The sequence below is a fragment of the Eupeodes corollae genome, chromosome 3 (assembly GCF_945859685.1).
Source record: "Eupeodes corollae chromosome 3, idEupCoro1.1, whole genome shotgun sequence".
NCBI lineage: Eukaryota > Metazoa > Arthropoda > Insecta > Diptera > Syrphidae > Eupeodes > Eupeodes corollae.
The window spans coordinates 11,526,435-11,548,055 of NC_079149.1; the positions used below are offsets into that span (position 1 = coordinate 11,526,435).

Sequence of the window (21,621 nt, forward strand, 5' to 3'; positions counted from 1 at the left end):
CATATATGTATGTATGTACATAAGAACGTGCTCCTGTATCCAACAAATATAACGTATATTTTGAGATTTAAAAATACGCCTGCAAAATAAGTTTTTCATTGAAAATATCATTCAAGGCTTTAAAAAAACTTAAATTTAATAATATTTGCTAATTGCTAGTTGCTAATTATAATTTTGAATTATAGATTAATGCTCAAATTTCAAAAATATGCACTCAATTTCGTCATCATCAATTTTAAGTTTTTAATATATGTATTTCAAAAACTTGAGGTGATAACCGTTTTTACAAAAATTTCGGAATATCAAAAATATACAAAGTTATCCATTTTGCGGTTTCAAAAGTAAACGTAAATAAAATATATTTTTTCATGATATTTCTTTTTTATTTATGATATTAGTAGTAAAACTCTTCATCATTTAAATGACCACGAATCGAATCTTTTGAGGTATTTTTCGACCACTTTTTGTCTCTTGCAATAAAGCCCTATATTCGTTTGAGTTGTGTGGCAGAGTCTCGTTGATATCACATATTCTCCAAGTTATATTCTTCAAAAGAAGAAAAAAAAATCGGTTATCATATAAGATAACGCTCCGAATTGACGGTAACAGTCGTTCCATCGTCTTTTTTGAAGTAGTAAGGTCCAATCAGACCTCCAGACCAAATGGCTCACCAAACAGTGTCTTTTGTGGATGTAATGACTTCTCTTTAATTACTTGAGGATTCATAGAACCCTAAATATTGAGAAATGTGCTTCGTCGATGAAGAAAATATTGTTCGAAAAATTGCCGTCCAACGCCTGCTATTAAAGTCGTTGTGTGTGACGTTGTGAATCACAGCTGGCTTCAGTTGTTGTGTGACCTAGACTTTATATGGATGTGGATGTAGATTCAACTGCAAAACACGCCATACTGTGCCGTAAGACAGTCCAAATTCCTGAGAACGACGAGGAATCCACTCATTGAGGCTTCGGTAACACTTTCGCTTACAGCACCGATATTTGAAGTGGTACGAGCAAAACGATGATGCACAGGCCTTACAATATCTGGTAATCATTCTAGTCTTTTCAACTTTCTTCATAATTTTGCCAAGTGCTTGCATAGTTAGAAGTTTATGTAAACCATAATCTCCTCTTAAAGCACGGTAAGTGGCTGTGGCAGAATCTCTATTTTTGAATTAGGTTTTAACAATTTCTATATGCATTGTGTGAAAGTTAAGCGATCCAGTCTGGTAAATGTCAGACATTCTACTCTTGCGGATTATTCGCAATAATTCCAACATCAGCATCCGCATAAACTGATGCGGAGTTTGTTGCGGATGCGGTTGTTTTTTAACGCTTTTTTTCAAATTCGAACAATAGCAACAGCACGGCATACTATACCATGATCAATAAAAACGATCCTTTCACCCTTAGTAAAAATTTTAAATTAAAAAATCTCGGTCCCAAGTAGGCGACGACAAAAGCAACAACAAGTCATATGCAATGGTCACAGATTTGAGGATATAAAAGCTATTGCTAAGTGGCCAGAGGACACAGTTTATTTTTATATATTAAGTGAAAAAGTGATACAAATACAGAACATAAATGCCGCCACCAACAAAAAGCAGCATCACGAAAAGGACACTTGACGTCTTCGTTGAAAAACCACTTGAAGTCAAAGCACCCAGAAGAGTTTGTTTTATTGGAGAGCGCCAACAATGAAAATCTTTAAAAAAAAAAAAAAGAAGATGCAGGTATGATATTTTTTTATAAACATAAAACAAAGGCTTGCTTCAGAAGCGATATGAAAATGATGCTAGATTCATCAACTAGCTGAAGACGAAGGAAGATCTGATAACGCTAGTAACGAAGCACTTCTTCGAAGGGAGGTAGCATGTTACCGAAATAAAAAAAGACTAGAATTAGATAAATAATTGATTGATGAAAAGTCCATCAAACAAACTTTCAAAGGCTCTCCAGAGTTGCACTGAGGTATTTATCACTTCAGATGACAGTCTGAGAAGGCTTCAATCTTGCATCTTATTAAATATAACTCACCCATTTTTAAATTTAATTATTAAACGCAAAAATAATCAATACAATTATCCTTTATTTACGGACTAAAAATTATTTGTATGTAATAAATTCTAAAATCCGCATTCGCATTCGCGGATGTGATTCTCAAAAAATCCGCATCCTCATCCGCTTCCGTGGATGTCAAAATGTGTATATCCGCAACAACCCTGTTCTGTACGTTCGTGACGTTTTTTTCGTCGTCCATAGCTCAGGAACCAGAAGAGATATCGACTTCAAATAAATTTTGTTATACAGATAATAAGGCAAAAAGATGCAGAAAGGGCTCTCCAGAAAATTGCGTGGGTGGTTTTTTTACCATAGCACTTAAAAAAAAAAGGTGAAAATTTTGGGTAATCCTAAATACCTCACGAACCAATGGCCCTAGAGACTTGAATTAAATTTTATATAATATATTGTAATGTGATACTAAAAAATTATACTTTTTTAAAAAAAATCCAATTAATCTTTTTTTATGCATAAAAAAAACTAAAGAAAAAAAAATGTATCACCTCGAAAATTTTAAGAATAAGAAATGATTTAATCTCCAAAACAATTTTGACCAAAAATAATGTTTTTAACATCTGGTAAAATTTTGAGAAAAATCGAATTGACAATTTTTCTTATAAAAAATAAAAACCTAAAAAATAATTAACGAAAATAGGCAAAAATTGATTTTCGACTTGAATATCTTTTCAAAACTTATTGTTTCGTTAGTACAAAAATTTATAAAATGAATTTTAAATCATAAATATTGAATTTAACTTAAAAGTAAAATACATTTATATCAGTTAAAAAAATTACACTATTGTGAACTGAATTGCTTGAATTGTAAACTGTATTGGTATAAATTTCAAACTTCCCGCCCATCCGGCCATATTTTATTTAAAATTTATAATTAAGAAGAAAAAGGAAAAGAAAATGAAATGAAATAAAACCATTCCACACGATAGTTCCGCACAGTTAACACGCGTTTTATTTAATCCGTACTTTTTCGCTTGGTTTTTAAATTCTTTAATTTCCGAAGTTATTTAACAGCTCAAGTAAGAGCTAATTAACAAAAAAGCTTGTTAAATTTTCATGGCGCCCGAGCAGGGACAAATTTAAACTAATAGTTTGTTCCAATTTTAATTAGATTCGCGCAGTGTTCAATCTATTCATATATCGCACATATATGTACATTAAAAATACATACATTCTCGCGTGTGAATTTTATTAAAAAACAATTAAAATTTAAATTTAAAACAAAAAAAAAAAATATATCAAATCGGTGGAATCATAAATTCGTGCGTGAGTGCAAAATTGTGTACAAAAAACCACCCCCATAAGGATTCATTGCTGCAAATATCGCCTGCAGAGAACAACAACACCAAAAGGAGCTCCAAAGTCACCCCAATGTCAGAGGACAAAAGCCCAAGGGAAGTCGACACAGAAACTGAGGTATCCACAAAAACTGAAAGTTCTTAAATTTAATTTACTGCATACAATTGCAAATATTTGTTAAATAATAATTAATTTCAATTGATATAATTGATAGCAAAAAATTGCAATATTTTTGTTTTAATAATTAAAACAACAGCACAACTTTCAGTTTTTGTCATTTTTTGCAACACATATATACACATACATACATATATTTATATTATATTTGGTGAAACAAACAAAGTGCGGTTTTTTATTTAAAATTTTGTATTCTATATTCTTTAAACTCATAAGTTACAAAATTAATAAATTTAATTCAATAAAATTAATTGCATCTCGATCTGCTGCCGCGCCGCCGCTGTCGCCGTCCGTCGTATACATCGATATTTTTTTTTTGGAAAAACACACTCGTTATCTTCGTGATAATCGTTTGGAACTTTACGTTCATAAAATTGTACACGCGATTTATTAAATTAAATATAAAATTTACGAAATATTCATTTCATTTAATTAAATTAAACAATTTATGTAAATAAAACCGAAACTCTGGTAGAGAAATTTGTTTACAAATTGTTTTGTCATTTCCCTCGTTTGACAATTGACAGTTCGTTAAGTTCATACTCTCTTTCGTTAAGCTTTCAGCTATCAAGAGTGATCGTGTTTAGTGACGCAAAATAATTTCCAAATTTATTATACGAAGAGTGTGTTCAGCCAAATATTTATAAAAAATATTTTATTTTCAAACAACTTCGATTTGAAATCAACAACTTTCGGCAATTTGCACATACAAAGTTTTTTTTTTAAATTTATTTATTTTCGAGGAATTTCGTATAGAAATAAACTAATTTTCTAACGATTTTCCAATTTTTGTAAATTCAAATACTGAAGTGCAAATTGAATAGTTTGGATAAACTAATTCCAATAAATAAATTATTTTTCGAAAGATACTAAATAAATAAATTAATTACAATGACGGGCAAGAAAAGGCAGCAATCACCAAAGAAAAGCGCAGATCTTGAACATTTGGTTCATCAGCGATTACAAATTAAAAATAATATAATTCGCATTAAAACGGGTCTTGAGGAAAAAACTTTATCGTTAAATCCAATTGAATTAGAATGTCGATTAGATATTTTAAATTCATATATTGATCAATTAATGAATTGTCAGTCGGAAATAGAATCCGAAGATCGTGCTGATGATTCTCGCGGTGAATTGGAAGACATTTGCGTTGGTGCTAAAGCACTACTTATTTCACATGTCAATAAAAGACGAAAGTCTAGTGTAGTTGATTATTCATTCAGCAACCCACACCATTCACGACTTCCAAAAATGTCTTTGCCTAAATTCAGTGGAAAGTACTCTGAATATAAAAATTTTATCAGCCTTTTCGAAAGTTTGGTAGACAACGATCCAATGCTTCCAGATATTGAAAAGTTCAATCATTTAATTTCCTGTTTATCAGGTGCAGCTTTAGGAACAGTGAAAGCTTTCCAAATTACAGAACAAAACTATCCAAAAGCATTAGCAAGTTTAAAAAAAGTCTATGATAATAATTGTTTAATCTTTTTCGACAATGTTTCCACACTTTTCGAATTGAAAGAAATTTCCAAACCATCCGCGTCCTCATTGCGAAGCATGATCGACACAGTGTCTGCAATTTATGATTCGCTTCTTTCATTGGGTGATGAAAAGAATATAACAAACGCGATCATTATACATTTAGTTATGTCAAAGGTGGATGCAATCACTAGGTCAAAATGGGAAGAACAACTAGATTTCAATACTCTTCCTTTATGGAAAGATTGTGAAGAAGCTCTTAATAAAAGATATCAGCATCTTTCTGCTGAAGAAGCTTCAAGTGCAAAGTCAAAATCTTCCGATAAGCCCTCCAAAACTAACCAAGATTCAAGTCGTTTAAAACATTCAAGGTCCTCATTTGCTTGTGTAAACTCGCAACAAAATAAATCCAAATGCCTATATTGCAAATCAAACGACCATTATATAACGACGTGTCAAAATTTTACTGCGTTGCCTGTCCAGCAAAGATTCGAATATGCTAAAAGTGTTCCTATTTGCATTAACTGCCTTCGAAAAGGACACACAGTTTCGAAATGCAAAATGAGTCGATGCAGCGTTTGCAATCGATCTCATCACACATTATTGCACCAGTACGAATCAACTTTTAATAGTTTACCGGCACAACCTTCAACAAGTTTTCAAGCTTTGCATGCCTCAGTTTCGGCTGATAAAGTTATTCTTGCCACTGCACTTGTGCAAATAAAGGGCAGTTCTGGAGAATACATGATAGCTCGGGCATTACTTGATTCTGGCTCTCAATTAAACTTCATAACAGAAGAATTAGCCCAAAGATTAAAACTTCGAAAGGAAGAAAAACCTTTGAATGTGCTTGGCATTGGAAAGGCAAGTGCTACAGTGAATAAAAAAGTACATGCAGAAGTAAAATCAAGATTTAATGATCATTCGTTTTCTGCTGATTATTGGGTAATGAACTCAATATCGTCTTATCAGCCGGATCAAGCAATAAATACTTCGGATTGGAATATTCCTTCCAACATTCAACTAGCTGATCCATATTTTAATAAGCCACAAAAGATTGACCTACTTATTGGAGCAGACACATTTTTTGAATTGTTGTCGGTTGGTCAAATTAAACAAGGTCCCGAATTTCCAACTATTCAAAAGACAATTTTTGGCTGGATAATATCTGGGAAATATCCCAAGGGTACAAATAACAGTACCAAGCATTGCAATCTAGTATGTCAGTGTGAAGATTTATCAGATTTAGATGAAAAGATACCAAAACTCTGGTTATTGGAAGAATTTCCTGGCGAAACGAAAAAATATTTTACTCCAGAACAACAATTGTGTGAAAAACACTTTGTTGAAAATACAAAACTTTTGCCGACAGGTCGTTTTGAGGTTAAACTTCCCTTCAAATTATCCTCAAACTCGCTTGGATCATCATTCGAAACTGCCAAACGTAGATTTCTTGCACTTGAGCGCAAATTATCCAAAAACAGCGATTTGAGAGGAATGTATATGGATTTCATGAAAGAATACATTTTGTTGGGTCATATGTCACCAACAAATAATGAAATTCCAAAGGGCCCGCACTATTTCATTCCACATCAGTGTGTTTTGCGACCACAAAGTACAAGTACTAAGTTGAGAGTTGTTTTCGACGCCTCAAGTCGAACATCTTCTCAACTATCACTGAATGACATCTTGATGGTTGGGCCAACCATTCAAGAGGAGCTATTTTCGACGTTGCTCCGTTTTCGTACACACAAATATGCTATTACGGCTGATATTACGAAAATGTACCGGCAAGTTCTTGTTGCGGAAGAGCACACGAATTACCAGCTCATAGTGTGGAGGCAGCATCCGTCCCAACTATTGCAAATCTTTCGTTTAAACACCGTAACGTATGGTACGTCTCCAGCGCCATTTTTAGCGATACGGTGTTTACAAATGTTGGGCGATGCTAACGAATCTTCTTTCCCCACGGGGTCAGATATAATTCGAAGAGATTTTTACGTTGACGATCTCTTAACTGGTGCTGATAATCTTGAAACCCTTAAAATAATGAAATTCGAGATTCAAGAAATCCTCACAAAAGGAGGGTTTCAATTAGCCAAATGGTTTTCAAATCATCCAGAGTATCTAAATAAGGATAGTTCTGAAAAATCAATTAATTTTAATGATTCAGATTTCACAAAAACTCTGGGAATGTGTTGGCACCCTAAAGAAGATACATTCAGCTTCAATTTGGACAATAATTTTCATGATCTACGAGCTACTAAGAGAAACATATTATCAGTTTCCGCTCGTCTTTTCGATCCTCTTGGTTTGTTATGCCCCATAGTAACCAAAGCCAAAATCTTATTACAAGAGCTTTGGGTTGCAAAGATTGAATGGGATGAGTCGATTCCATTGCGCCTTGATACAAGTTGGCAAAATTTCAAAACCAATTTATCTCAACTTGGCGAGATAAAAATTCCAAGATTTGTCGAAACTCATTCGAACGCAAAAATTCAAGTTCATGGGTTTGCCGATGCTTCGACGAGAGCTTACGGTTGTTGTATTTACATCCGAAGCCAAAGCACAGCCGGTATCAAGTCGACGCTATTAACTGCAAAGTCTAGGGTGGCCCCTTTGAAAACGAAATCGATCCCTCGATTAGAACTTTGCGCAGCGCATACTCTTGCTAAGCTATGGACAAGAGTAGAGGCAATGTTGAGTCTTGACATCGACCAAGTTATTTTCTGGACCGATTCCGAAATAACTTTGCATTGGATAAAAACACATCCATCTACGCTTGCAACCTTTGTTGCAAATCGTGTGTCCGACATCCAAGAGTGGACACAAAAAGTATCATGGAGACATGTACCAACAAAACAAAATTCAGCAGACATTCTGTCAAGAGGCTGTAACGTTGAAGAAATCAATGCTTCAATTTGGTTCAAAGGTCCACAGTTCTTGCTAAACGAACAATCATCGTGGCCGGTCAATTCGCATTTTGAATTGTCTCCAGAAGATGAAGCTTTAGAGAAACGAAAAACAAACACGGCTCTAATAGCAGTAGAAAAACCTCGAACTAAACTTCTAGAATTTATAGAAGAAGAATCCTCATATAACGACCTTATTACTACGTTTGCTTATATAATGCGATTCTTTAAAATATCTAATAACAAAACAGAAAGAACATTTGAAGAATTGCCAACGGCAAAAGAAAGAAACTTGGCGTTTCTAAGAATAGTTGAAATCGTCCAAAGTTATGAATTCCCAGAAGAAATTGAAAAACTTCGTAGGAAAATAACTCTTCAAAATAGTTTTCAAAAACTTAATCCGTTTATTCATGATTTTCAAGATAACGAATTTTCATTTTCGCTGATTCGTGTAGGTGGCCGTCTTTTTAACGCCCCAATTGAATACGATAAAAAATTCCCGCTTTTGTTAACCAAAAATTCACCGTTTGTAAGAACGTACTTAAAGTATTTGCATCGAAAAAATTACCATGCTGGACCTCAAGCTATGGTGGCATTGCTTCGTGAAAAGATTTGGCTAATACATGCAAAAGATGCTTGTCAAAAGGTTGTGCGACAATGTATAAATTGTTTTAAGTACAAACCAAAATTACTCACACAAATAATGGGTAATCTACCGGCGGATCGATTGCGAGCGCAACGACCGTTCTTAGTATGTGGCGTAGATTTCTGTGGCCCGGTACACACCACCCTTAAAATTCGTGGCCGGTCACCCAATAAAACTTATATTTGCGTCTTTGTTTGTTTCGCCTCCAAAGCTGTACACATTGAATTAGCTTCTAATTTGTCGTCTGAATGTTTTATTCTCGTCCTTAAAAGGTTTATCTGTCGCCGAGGACTTCCGAAGACGATCTACTGCGACAACGGGACGAACTTTGTCGGAGCTCAGACGATCTTGAGGGAAATTCAAGAGGAGATAGAGCGAGGAGCAAAAGCTGTTCGACGGTACGCAGCAGAGGAAGGCTTCAACTTCGCCTTGATACCGCCCAGGGCACCGCATTTCGGAGGTCTATGGGAAGCGGCGGTGAAAGCGGCGAAAACGCTGTTACAGCGTACCGTGGGCAACGCACTTCTCACAACAGAAGAGCTGCTCACCGTAGTCATCGAGGTCGAGGGAATCCTCAATTCAAGGCCAATCGCACCGCTAAGCGCAGACCCCAACGACGGAGAAGCCCTCACCCCAGCGCATCTACTAATCGGCAGCAGCTTACGATCGCTGCCCCCAGAACCAGTTCCGGAACGGCAAACGGGCTGCTTGAAAAGATGGCAGCTTCTATGCTGGCTCAAGCAGCAGTTCTGGCTGAAGTGGTCCAAGGAGTATCTGCTTGGCCTACAAGCGCGATCCAAGTGGGTACAGGAGCAGCCCAATCTCGTCGTCGGCAAACTAGTTCTTATCCACGAGGACAACTCGCCTCCTCAGCGGTGGAAAACAGGACGAGTTATAGGGGTCGTCGAAGGGCAGGACGGCAAGGTCAGGGTCGCCGACGTCAAAACATCAAGTGGTGTACTCAGACGCCCAATCGTCAAACTGGCCCCACTTCCCGATGAAGAATATTGAAGCCTGCAGCCTTCCAACGTGGCCGGTGTTTCGTTAGTACAAAAATTTATAAAATGAATTTTAAATCATAAATATTGAATTTAACTTAAAAGTAAAATACATTTATATCAGTTAAAAAAATTACACTATTGTGAACTGAATTGCTTGAATTGTAAACTGTATTGGTATAAATTTCAAACTTCCCGCCCATCCGGCCATATTTTATTTAAAATTTATAATTAAGAAGAAAAAGGAAAAGAAAATGAAATGAAATAAAACCATTCCACACGATAGTTCCGCACAGTTAACACGCGTTTTATTTAATCCGTACTTTTTCGCTTGGTTTTTAAATTCTTTAATTTCCGAAGTTATTTAACAGCTCAAGTAAGAGCTAATTAACAAAAAAGCTTGTTAAATTTTCACTTATGATATTTTGGATTCAATCTAATTTTATGTTATGAAAAATATTGTTTTGAGCATTTCTAAAAGTTCTTAAAAATTGATTTTCGACTCCAATATCTTTTCAAAACCTTGAGATATTGGCTTCAAACTACTTTTTTTTTTTTAAATATTGTTGTCAACATTCAGTAAAATTTTAAGAAAAACATAAAACAGTTTTTTTAACAAAAAATAAAAACCTAATAAAAAAACAATGCTGAAACATGGTAAAAATTTACTTTCGACTCAAATAGCTTTTCAAAAATTAAAAATAGTGTCTTCAAACTACATATTTGTATTTCACAGAAAATAGTGTTTTCGATATTCAGTAGTTTTTTTTTATAATAATCAAACAGTCCGTTTTTTCATAAAAAAATAAAATCTATGTAAAATCTACGCAAATTTGGTAAAAATTGATGTTCGGTTCTTAATATCCCTCAAATTGATTTCATGCATTCAATTTGTAAAAATTTAAGAAATGCTACCAAAATTGGTAAACAATTTTTTTCGGCTAAAAATCTCGGTAACAAAACTAGATTTTCAACATAAACTATTTCATTATATGAAAAATATTGTTGGCAATTTTAAAATTTGTAAGATTAATTCAACTGACAAGTTTGTTAACCCAACACGAAAACCTACAAACTTTTAAGCAAGACAAATTGACAAACGGAATGGGAAGTTATCACTGTGGGTGGCATCCCAGCCTCTTTTTTTATTTTTAATTATGCATACGTTATTTCAATTTTTTTGACATTTAAATCAATTTTTTGAAAAACTCATGTTAAAAGACGTCAGAATCCAATAAAAAAATCTTGCAGAAAGTTAGTTAAACAAAAGACAGAGACAACTGATGTACACATTCTTTTGAAAGTAAATGACAGCTGCCAAACTATCAACCGTACATGGAAAACCTTACACCTTATATTAGTATATTTGGTTGTTTTATAGTAGTACAAAAATTACGCTGTTAAACATTTTCAACACAACTATATTTGATCAATTATATATAACAGATCATAAAATATTCCCATTGTTACCTATCCACCAATTTGCTTGACATTCCCAGTCAAGTATTTAAATCTGTCAAGTCCCATTAAAAAATCCATAGTTTTAATACAAAATAATTCCTTACAATGATTTGACCTAAACTAAACGATGGATTTTGTATGAAATAATTTTAAAATCTTAACTGCAAAATTTTAAACGATTTAATAAAATGTTAAAGCCAATTTACCAATTTACTCAGTTTAAAAGATAATTAAGCTTATTTTAAACGGTTTTAACATGGAACTATTTGTTAACGTTTTGCTAAAGATTAAACGATGGAATGGCTACTTTGACTGCTGAATCTTATAGCATCTGTCAATTTATCTTATAAAATGGATGGAATGGTCCAGTCTGGAGTTAGGAATCTCAACTCATAGTTCCGTTTAAGTTTGTTTTTTCATTGTTTATCTCATGAACTGTCAAAACAATTAGACATGTTCTGAAGTCCTATTTTTTATAAAAGTGAACTAAAAATTTACTAGTTAGCAAAACGAAACAAAAATTTCAAAATTTAGGAGTTGCTTAATAAATTCCTAATTATTTACAAAATGTGAAACCCTTAACAATAAGTTGTTTAAAATACTAAAAAATTCTAAAATCAAAACTATGTTCAAACGTTTGATGTTTCAATTCAATTTAGTACGAGTAGATGCTAATTTAATTCAATTTTACACCCATCCCAGAAATATTTTAATAATAATTATAATAATTAGTATCAATTAAGAGGAGTGTTAACATATTTTTCTACGGCCACTTTTCAAAGCGCCATAGCTTCATTTCATTGCATACCGCATCAGCATGAAAAAAAAGATCAATTTAATGTAAATTATTGTAGTAGCGTTCCGACTATAATTTGTGGCTATAATTTCTATGTTAATTTTTATTGTATATTGATTGAATTAAATTTAAATAAAACAAAAATAACGTTTTCTTTTTTCAATTAAAAAATAACAAATAGTGGTATACAAAAAATTGAGGTTTATTACATAACATAGTTTTTTTAAATTTATTTTATTTAAGGTAATTTATTGGACTACCAAAAATTAAAATCGATTTTGGCACAGTTTATCCCTGTAACGATTTTTATTGACTCTAAAGTAATTGTAAATTTCACAAAGTGCAATACAATAAAAGTATGTTATGTGCATCTTTCAAAATCAAAACAAGTGGTAGATGCAGTGACGTTCACATACAATTTTGAATATGAAGCTTAAGAAGCCATTTTTAATTTCTGATATTTTGTGGGTCAATGTAAAATTTAAGATTTTTCCATTTTCGGAACTTTTGTAGCCATTACTCAAATTAAATTCTCAGTCAATAAGCCAAAGAACTTGACCGATTCGAATAGGACAAGGAATTCAATTTTTAAAACCGTCAATTTAAATGTTTGACATATTGTCAAAAAACAACATAAGCAATAATTTACGACTTATTCGATAGCCATAAGATATCTGTCTTCAGTTTTTTTGTTCAAACTTTTAAGACCGTTTAAACATTAAAGCAATATAATAAAGAGCTATTGTATAGGGATATGCATATATTTCATTGAAGTCACGTTTATTTTGCATATTTATCGGATATTATGTCTTTATTTTAATTTATGACATTTTATCGTTTTTGTTTGAATACAATTTTTTTATGAAAATCTTTTAAAACAATAGGACGAAGATTAATCAGATTTATTTGAAAATAAGAATGCATCATTGATAAGACTTTGAATTGAATAAATGACCTTTCGACTGACCGATGGATGTGAAGACGATGGCAAGGCTGTGTCGTGGTCTTAAACAATGAAAGCGTCGATTGATGAGTTTACTAATCCAAACTTCAAGTTTAAAAATAGGCTTTTATATTTCAATAATGAAGACACACAAAACAAAGCCTTTTTTAAGTCTTGTTGACATTTTTTTTTAAAGTTGGCCTTGTGATTTATTTTATGATAGAAATTGTTCCACTGACCCAGAGACTCAAATAAGTTGGACAATTTTCTTTTAAAGCAATTGCTTCACAATTTAAAGCACCTTTCATACTTCTATAGTTGTAAAATGTATCTATCAACTTAATGGTACCTACTAACTTCTCAACGCTCGCAAAGTTTAGTCTAACGACATTTATGGTGTGCTTAAAGTTTAAATAAGCGGTGCTCTTAAGAAGTTTTTATGTAATCCGGTATAAAAAATCGAAAAATCTTTTTGAGCAGAATGATGTTCCTAGAGCATGAGCATCAAATCATTTTGTATATTGATCTTTCCAGTTAAATCAATTATAACTCTTAGACATTTAAAACTGTGCACTGAATCAATTTTAAAACAAGAATCGGAACAAGAACCAGCTGCTTGAAAATTAGGTCTACCACAACTATGTAAAGGAAAGGTGAATTGTCTACAATTCAACCCATGAAATATAAAATTGTAATTGCAAAGCTGATGAATAGAAGTTTTGAATGACATTATTTTAATTTTTACACTAAGGATTAACTTATGAACAGAGAACCAAGTTCTAAGAATTTCGAGATCTTCTTCAATTTGGATGTTACAATTATGTTCTGAGTTTGACTGGTAGGTAAACGATATATCATACGCAAAAGCCGTAAGAAGGCCATTCAACTGCAACCTAAAGAGAAAGTTAATATAAACCCGAACAAACAAGAGGCCGAGGACGGAGCCCTGAGGTACTCCTGATTTTAGATATTTAGCTGCACTCATAACACCATTAACTACTACTTTTTGAACTCTTTTAAATATGACTTCAGCCATTGAAAGATAACTCCTCTAAATCCTGCATTATATATAATTTACTTAGCAGTAAATCATGATCAACCATATCAAAGGCTTTCAAATCAAATCAAATGGGGTGGCGCAACAGTCCGTTGGCCTAGTGACTTACAACTCTCAACCATTCCTGTGTGCGAGTACTGTTGTCAGAAATGGAAGGGACCTACAATTTAGGCCGAATCCGAACGGCTAGTTTGAGAAAGCACTTCTTCATGACAAGAATTACTCTTGAAGGATTTGTCAATTCCTCGCAAGAGGCAGTACCCGCGAAAATTAATTATTTTTTAAATTAAGGTGGCACAGGCAGGGATTGAACTCAAGACCCCTTGCATGACAGTCCAACGCACTAACTATCATACCACGGGTACTATATCAAAGGCTTTAGTCATATCAATAACAAGAGCCATAGTCGGTTTATTGCTCGTATGATTCAAGCTGCCAAAGTGTTGACTGCAAAGTCAAAGATTTGCATCGTCGGTTTACTTTCCAGACCAAAATCCAAATTGATTTTCTCTAAAAAAAACTATTTTTATCTAAGAAATAAGTACACCTCTTTTTAATTAATTTTTCGAAAAGTTTTTGATAAGGTGGGGAGAAGAGAAATATGTCTTACTTAAGGTGGCGCTACAGTGCTGAGTGAACTAAGGCTTCACCCAACAAACTTATCCGTCTAGTTCGGTCCCTAGCTAGATGTCTCCAGTTTCGCGCTCCAAGTTGGGTGAGGTCACCTTCCACTTGTGCGCGCCACCTGATCCGCGGTCTTCCTCTACTGCGCTGTCCTGTGGGTGTCGATTCGAAGACTTTCCGGGCCGGAGCATTGGTTTCCATGCGCTCTACTTGACCCAGCCATCTTAGTCGTTGGACTTTTACCCTTCTGGCTAAGACTACGTCGCTGTACAGCCCGTACAGCTCGTCGTTCCATCTTCTCCTCCACTCCCCTTCGATACATACGGGACCGTAGATCACACGAAGAACTCTTCTCTCGAACCGACAGAAGGTGCTTTTGTCATAGTCCATGCTTCTGCACCGTATGGCAGGACGGGGATGATAAGGGTCTTATGTAGCAACACTTTGGTCCATCGAGAGAGGACTTTACCACTCAATTGCTTTCTTAGTCCAAAGAAACAGCGGTTAGCAAGAGTTATTCTGCGTTTGATCTCAGCGCTGGTGTTGTTTTCTGCGTTTACAGCGGAGCCTAGGTAGACGAAGTCCTTGACTACCTCAAAGTTACGTCTGTCGATGGTGACGTTTTGACCAAGAAGTTGGTGTTGGTGACCAAGAAGTTGGTGTTGTATGTCCTTTCTTGACGGCAGCATGTACTTAGTTTTGCCCTCATTAACCGTTAAACCCATTTTTGCCGCCTCTGCCTCAATACTCACAAAAGCCCCATTGACATCACGCTGAGTTCTTCCGATTATGTCAATGTCATCAGCATATGCTAGTAATTGGACAGACTTTTGAAAAATTGTGCCTCTAGTGTTGACGTGTGAACTCTCCACTATTATTTCAAGCACAATGTTTAAAAAATCACATGACAGCGCATCACCTTGTCTAAAACCTTTTTTGGCATCGAAAGGTTCTGTTAAATTGTTTCCAACCTTTATGGAGCAGCGTGACTTCTCCATGGTCATCCTGCACAAACGGACGAGTTTGGAAGGGATGCCAAAACTAGACATGGCTCTATACAGCTCGTCACTGTAGATGCTGTCATAAGCGGCCTTGAAATCGATGAAAAGAGGGTGAGTGTCAATTTGGTGCTCTTGGGTTTTTTCCAGGATCTGCCGTAATGTGAATATTTGATCAACTGTGGACTTTCCTGGTCTAAAACCACACTGATAAGAACCTATCAGGTTGTTTACGATGAGCTTTAGACGTTCATATATTACGGTAGAGTAGATATTATAGGCGATGTTAAGTTGACTGATTCCTCTATAGTTGGTGCAGTTTAGAGGGTCTCCTTTTTTCAGGATCGGGCAAACAATACTGAGGTTCCATTCATCGGGAATGCTTTCTTCCGACCATATCTTACAGATAATTTGGTGCATGCTCCTAACCAACTTATTTCCATCTGCTTCAAAGAGCTCGGCATTCAAGCCATCCGCTCCAGCGGCTTTAATAGACTTCAGCTTATATATAGCAATCTTTACTTCGTCTAAGTCAGGAGGACGGGATTGTTGGCTTTCGTCTTCTATGTTGAATGGATCATCCGGCCTGACAGCGGAATTCGATTCATCGTCACCGCTATACAGTCTGCAGAAGTGGTCCTTCCATATCCTCAGCATTGACTGCGGTTCTACTATGATGTGTCCACTTTCATCTTTGCAGCCTTTGGTTCTAGGTTTATGTACATGTGAATTTCGTTTCACCTGTTCATAAAACCTTCGAACGTCATTACTGCTTTTAAACCTCTCAACATCTTCGCCCGCACGTTCTCATGCCTTCTCTTTAGAGAAGTTGGCGTTCCCCTCGCCTCTTCTGCTTTTAGTTTTTTTGAATTAAATCAAAAATTAATAGTTGCGATAAAACCCTTGAGCTGTTTTACGTTCTCTGGGCGCTTGATTCCATGTTTGCTGATAAGATGGCCAAGAAACTCCAACTCTGCCTGTCCAAAAACACATTTTGCAATATTTATGGCCAAATTGTGGTTCGAGAGTCTTTTGAAAACTTCAAACAGGTGTTGGTGGTGATCTTCTAGGTTAGTTGAAGCTACACAGATATCATCCATGTAAAAAAATACGTATTCAAGTCCTCGTAGAACTTCATAAACCAAGCGTTGAAGCGTTTGAGCTGCGTTGCGTAGCCCAAACGTCATGTGTGTTAATTCATACAAACCAAATGGGGTGATGATAGCGGTCTTGGGAACGTCGTCGTCGGGATTGATAAGTACTTGGTAGAATGCCTTTTTGTAAATCAATTTTAGAAAAAACTTTCTTTACTCGCAATATGTTGGTAAAGTCGTGAAGATAGAGGAGTGGATATCGATCTGAAATAGTTACTGCATTAAGACCCCTATATTCTCCACAATGCCGCCGTGAACCGTCTGGTTGTTTAACCTTATGAAGCGGGCTTGACCAATTTGGTTTAGAAGGACGGCATATTCCAGCGCGCAAATTCAAATTCTTTTTTGGCAGCATTAAGCTTATCAGGCGGTAAACGGCGAGCTCGCGCTGCACAAGGTGGGTCGTTCGTCTCGATAAAATGTAATGCACGGGAGTTTGTGGTAGCTGCAGGTGGTGCTAGCCTCGTGATGTGGAGAAACTTCAAAATAATGTTAGAAAAAGGCGCTGAGAATCGACTAGACGCGATCTCTTTACGTCAACCATTATAAATAAAAGCGTAACCTCTCCATATACTTTAATGGGAGAACCGTTGGCGGCGAATAGTTGCAATGAAGTTGGACGGAGATTTTTGAATAATGGCAATGGTTGCAAACAGGAGACTTCAGCACCAGTGTCGACAAGAAAAGGCTTATTGGTTGTTTGTTCATGTATGCAAAATCGGTTGATTAAGGCTGAAGATTTGGTTGCTTTCGAAAAATCTAGTCACTGCTGACATGACTGTGTTGAAGATTGGGAACAATTTAAGGCTTTATTTCTAAATGTACGATGAAAAAAACAATCATCAAACTGATCAACTGAGGCATCCCCTACGCAGGCTGGATGTTCCAGGCCTGACTTGATTTGATGGTGTTCGATTGCGTGGTTGTCGAGACGGACGTTGTTGGTTTCGATTGGCTAGTAGTCTCGAAAATTCTGAAATAAGGTGAGCTACCTCAGGTGAATAAGAAGTATCAGGCTGGCTCTGATGGTCGCTGTTCACTGTTGTGGGATTTTGACAAGCTACGGCGTTTATTTGGCGTAATTCAACACTCTCCAAAACGGTATCAGCGATTTTCGTTTTTTTCACAGGCGCCACATGCTCATAGAGATCATGAGTAGCTCTCGTCCTTTTATGCAGCGCCGCTTTGCGTGACTGTTGTTTGGCTGCATTTGCCTGCTGACATTCCTTGTTGGTGGCTGCTTGAAACCCTTGTTCAACACTTAAGTTAAATATATAACTTAACACATCTGATACATATTACTTACTTACTTAAGGTGGCGCTACAGTCCTGTGTGAACTAGGGCCTCACCCAACAAACTTCTCCATCTAGCTCGGTCCCTAGCTAGATGTCTCCAGTTTCGCGCTCCAAGTTGGGTGAGGTCACCTTCCACTTGTGCGCGCCACCTGATCCGCGGTCTTCCTCTACTGCGCTGTCCTGTGGGTGCGGATTCGAAGACTTTCCGGGCCGGAGCATTGGTTTCCATGCGCTCTACGTGACCCAGCCATCTTAGTCGTTGGACTTTTACTCTTCTTGCTAAGTCTACGTCGCTGTACAGCCCGTACAGTTCGTCGTTCCATCTTCTCCTCCACTCCCCTTCGATGCATACGGGACCGTAGATCACACGAAGAACTTTTCTCTCGAAGCGACCCAAGGTGCTTTCATCCGCTTTTGTCATGGTCCATGCTTCTGCACCGTATAGCAGGACGGGGATGATAAGGGTCTTATATAACAACACTTTGGTCCCTCGAGAGAGGACATTACTACTCAATTGCTTTCTTAGTCCAAAGAAACAGCGGTTAGCAAGAGTTATTCTGCGTTTGATCTCAGCGCTGGTGTTGTTTTCAGCGTTTACAGCGGAGCCTAGGTAGACGAAGTCCTTGACTACCTCAAAGGTACGTCTGTCGATTGTGACGTTTTGACCAAAACGTCGGTGTTGTATGTCCTTTCTAGACGACAGCATGTACTTTGTTTTGCCCTCATTAACCGTTAAACCCATTTTTGCCGCCTCTGCCTCAATACTCACAAAAGCCCCATTGACATCACGCTGAGTTCTTCCGATTATGTCAATGTCATCAGCATATGCCAGTAATTGGACAGACTTTTGAAAGATAGTGCCTCTAGTGTTGACGTGTGAGCTCTGCACTATTCTTTCAAGCACGATGTTAAAAAAATCGCATGACAGCGCATCACCTTGTCTAAAACCTTTTTTGACATCAAAAGGTTCTGTTAAGTTGTTTCCAACCTTTATGGAGCAGCGTGAATTCTCCATGGTCATCCTGCACAAACGGACGAGTTTGGCAGGGATGCCAAAACTAGACATGGCTCTATACAGCTCGTCCCTGTAGATGCTGTCATATGCGGCCTTGAAATCGATGAAAAGATGGTGGGTGTCGATTTGGTGCTCTTGAGTTTTTTCCAGGATCTGCCGTAATGTGAATATTTGATCAACTGTGGACTTTCCTGGTCTAAAACCACACTGATAAGGACCTATCAGGTTGTTGACGATGGGCTTTAGACGTTCACATATTATGGCAGAGAAGATTTTATAGGCGATGTTAAGTAGACTTATTCCTCTATAGTTGGTGCAGTTTAGAGGGTCTCCTTTTTTCAGGATCGGGCAAACAATACTGAGGTTCCATTCATCGGGCATGTTTTCTTCCGACCATATCTTACAGATAAGTTGGTGCATGCTCCTAACCAACTTATCTCCAGCTGCTTTAAAGAGCTCGGCATTCAAGCCATCTGCTCCAGTGGCTTTATTAGACTTCAACTTAGATATGGCAATCTTTACTTCGTCTAAGTCGGGAGGACGGGATTGTTGGCTTTCGTCGTCTATATCGAATGGGTCATCCTGCCTGACAGCGGGATTCAGTTCTTCGTCGCCGTTATACAGTCTGCAGAAGTGGTCCTTCCATATCCTCAGCATTGACTGCGGTTCCACTATGATGTTTCCACTTTCGTCCTTGCAGCCTTCGGTTCTAGGTTTATGTACCTGTGAATTTCGTTTCACCTGTTCATAAAACTTTCGAACCTCATTCCTGCTTTTATACCTCTCAACATCTTCGACCGCACGCTTCTCATGCCCTCTCTTTTTCCTTCTGAAAAGTCGGCGTTCCTCTCGCCTCTTCTGCTCATAGAGCTCACGAGCAGCTCTCGTCCTTTTATGCAGCGCCGCTTTGCGTGCCTGTTGTTTGGCTGCATTTGCCTGCCGACATTCCTCATCAAACCAGGGGTTCCTTGTTGGTGGCTGTTTGAAACCCAGCACATCAGAGGCGGCTTCTCTGATTGCATCTTGGCAATGTTGCCACTGGTTTTCGATACCTTGTGTTGGCGGCAGAGAACTTCGAGAGAGGTTACTTGTCACTCGGTCGGAAAAGGATTTGGCGATCTCTGGCGATTGTAGCCGTTCGACGTTGTATCTTCTCCCAGCACCTCCCTGTTTTGCCTTGGGTCTGGAAATCCGAAGTGCTACCCTGGCTACAACGAGGTAGTGGTCCGAGTCGATGTTAGCTCCTCGGAAAGTTCGTACATCCATAATGCTGGAAGCGTGTCTGGCGTCGATCGCAATATGGTCAATCTGGTTGACGGTAGATTGATCTGGAGAAGTCCAAGTTCCTTTGTGGATGTTGAGGTGTGGAAAACGCGTACTGGCTACCATGACGTTTCGCCCCGCAGCAAAATCTATGAGCCTGAATCCATTATCGGAAGTGTTGTCGTGCAGGCTGTTTTTCCCGATTATTCCACCAAAGATGTCTTCCCTTCCTAGCTTGGCATTAAAATCGCCCAGGACTATTTTAATATCGTAGCTAGGGCACTGCTCATATGTTTTGTCTAAGAGCTCGAAGAACATATCTTTGGTGTTGTCGTCTTTCTCTTCTGTGGGGGCGTGCGCGCATATCAGGCTAATGTTGCCGAATTTAGCCTTGATGCGTATGGTCATGAGGCGCTCATTGATGCACCTATAGCTCAAGACTTCTTGCCTAAGTCTGGCTCCAATGACGAATCCGCATCCAAATAAGCGCTGTTGGTTTTCGTGGTAGCAGTCACCATAGTAAATATCGCAGTTTTTCATCCTCTTTTTGCCCGGCCCATCCCATCGTATTTCCTGGATGGCGGTGATATCTGCTTTATATCGTTCTAGGGCCTCCGCTAATTCTTCGGCCGCACGTGGTCTGTTAAGGGACCTAACATTCCACGTGCATATCCGAAGTTCGTTGTCCTTTATTCGTTTGCATTGGTTGTCAACAGTAAATCCGTCCGTATCCGAGGCTTGTTGGTGCTTCGCAACTTTGAAAGCTTTTACGTGGCCAGGAAGTCACCCCGACGCACAACCTCCAACCTGGAGGGCCAGATCCTAAGTATAACTCCAAGGATGGGGAGCCGGATAAAACCGCTCCTTACAGGCCTGGGCTCCGAATAAGTCGAAGAAGCCCTATAAGGTGTTCACTAAGTAGTTCAACCTTACTGGAACTGTAGACGCCACCGTTGATTCCATCTCGGGAATTCCTCCGCTGCCGTCTGGATAAGGAGAGGTGCCTTAGTGGAAACACCTCTCCCCACCTCTCTCGTTTGCTGCCCCCAACAACTTTCCACTGGGGTTGGAACCCAATCTCCAGTTGAGGTACTAGGCAACCGATGTTCACCACGTGGAGGTGAGAGTAGGAGTTGATAGACAGAGGTTGGTTTTAAGAAAAAACCTATGGACGCTTGTGTCCTCTTGAATGCACATGTCTACCATTTGAACATCTGATACATATTAAGCAATTTTTTTTGAGTAAGTTACTAGATATTCCATCTGAAATATAAGAGTTTTTGTTTTTCAATTATAAAATGATAAAAAATGAAAAATAAGTTTCAAAAGAGGAAATAGCATCGAAAGCAAAGCTGTTAGGTTGTGAATATTCGGAATCTTAACTGCGTTGATCAGAACAGTTGCAATCGACATACAAATCAAAAG

The 21,621-nt window shown here is 37.4% G+C and overlaps 1 protein-coding gene across 1 annotated transcript; it reads left to right on the forward strand.

The window, feature by feature from the left end:
• Positions 1-870: 870 nt before the first annotated feature.
• Positions 871-9,889, forward strand: LOC129949079 (uncharacterized). Its single transcript, XM_056060307.1, has 3 exons — positions 871-916; positions 3,347-3,491; positions 8,864-9,889. Exons 1-3 carry the CDS (start codon positions 871-873, stop codon positions 9,600-9,602), a joined length of 930 nt encoding a protein of 309 aa, XP_055916282.1. The 3' UTR covers positions 9,603-9,889.
• Positions 9,890-21,621: the final 11,732 nt, after the last annotated feature.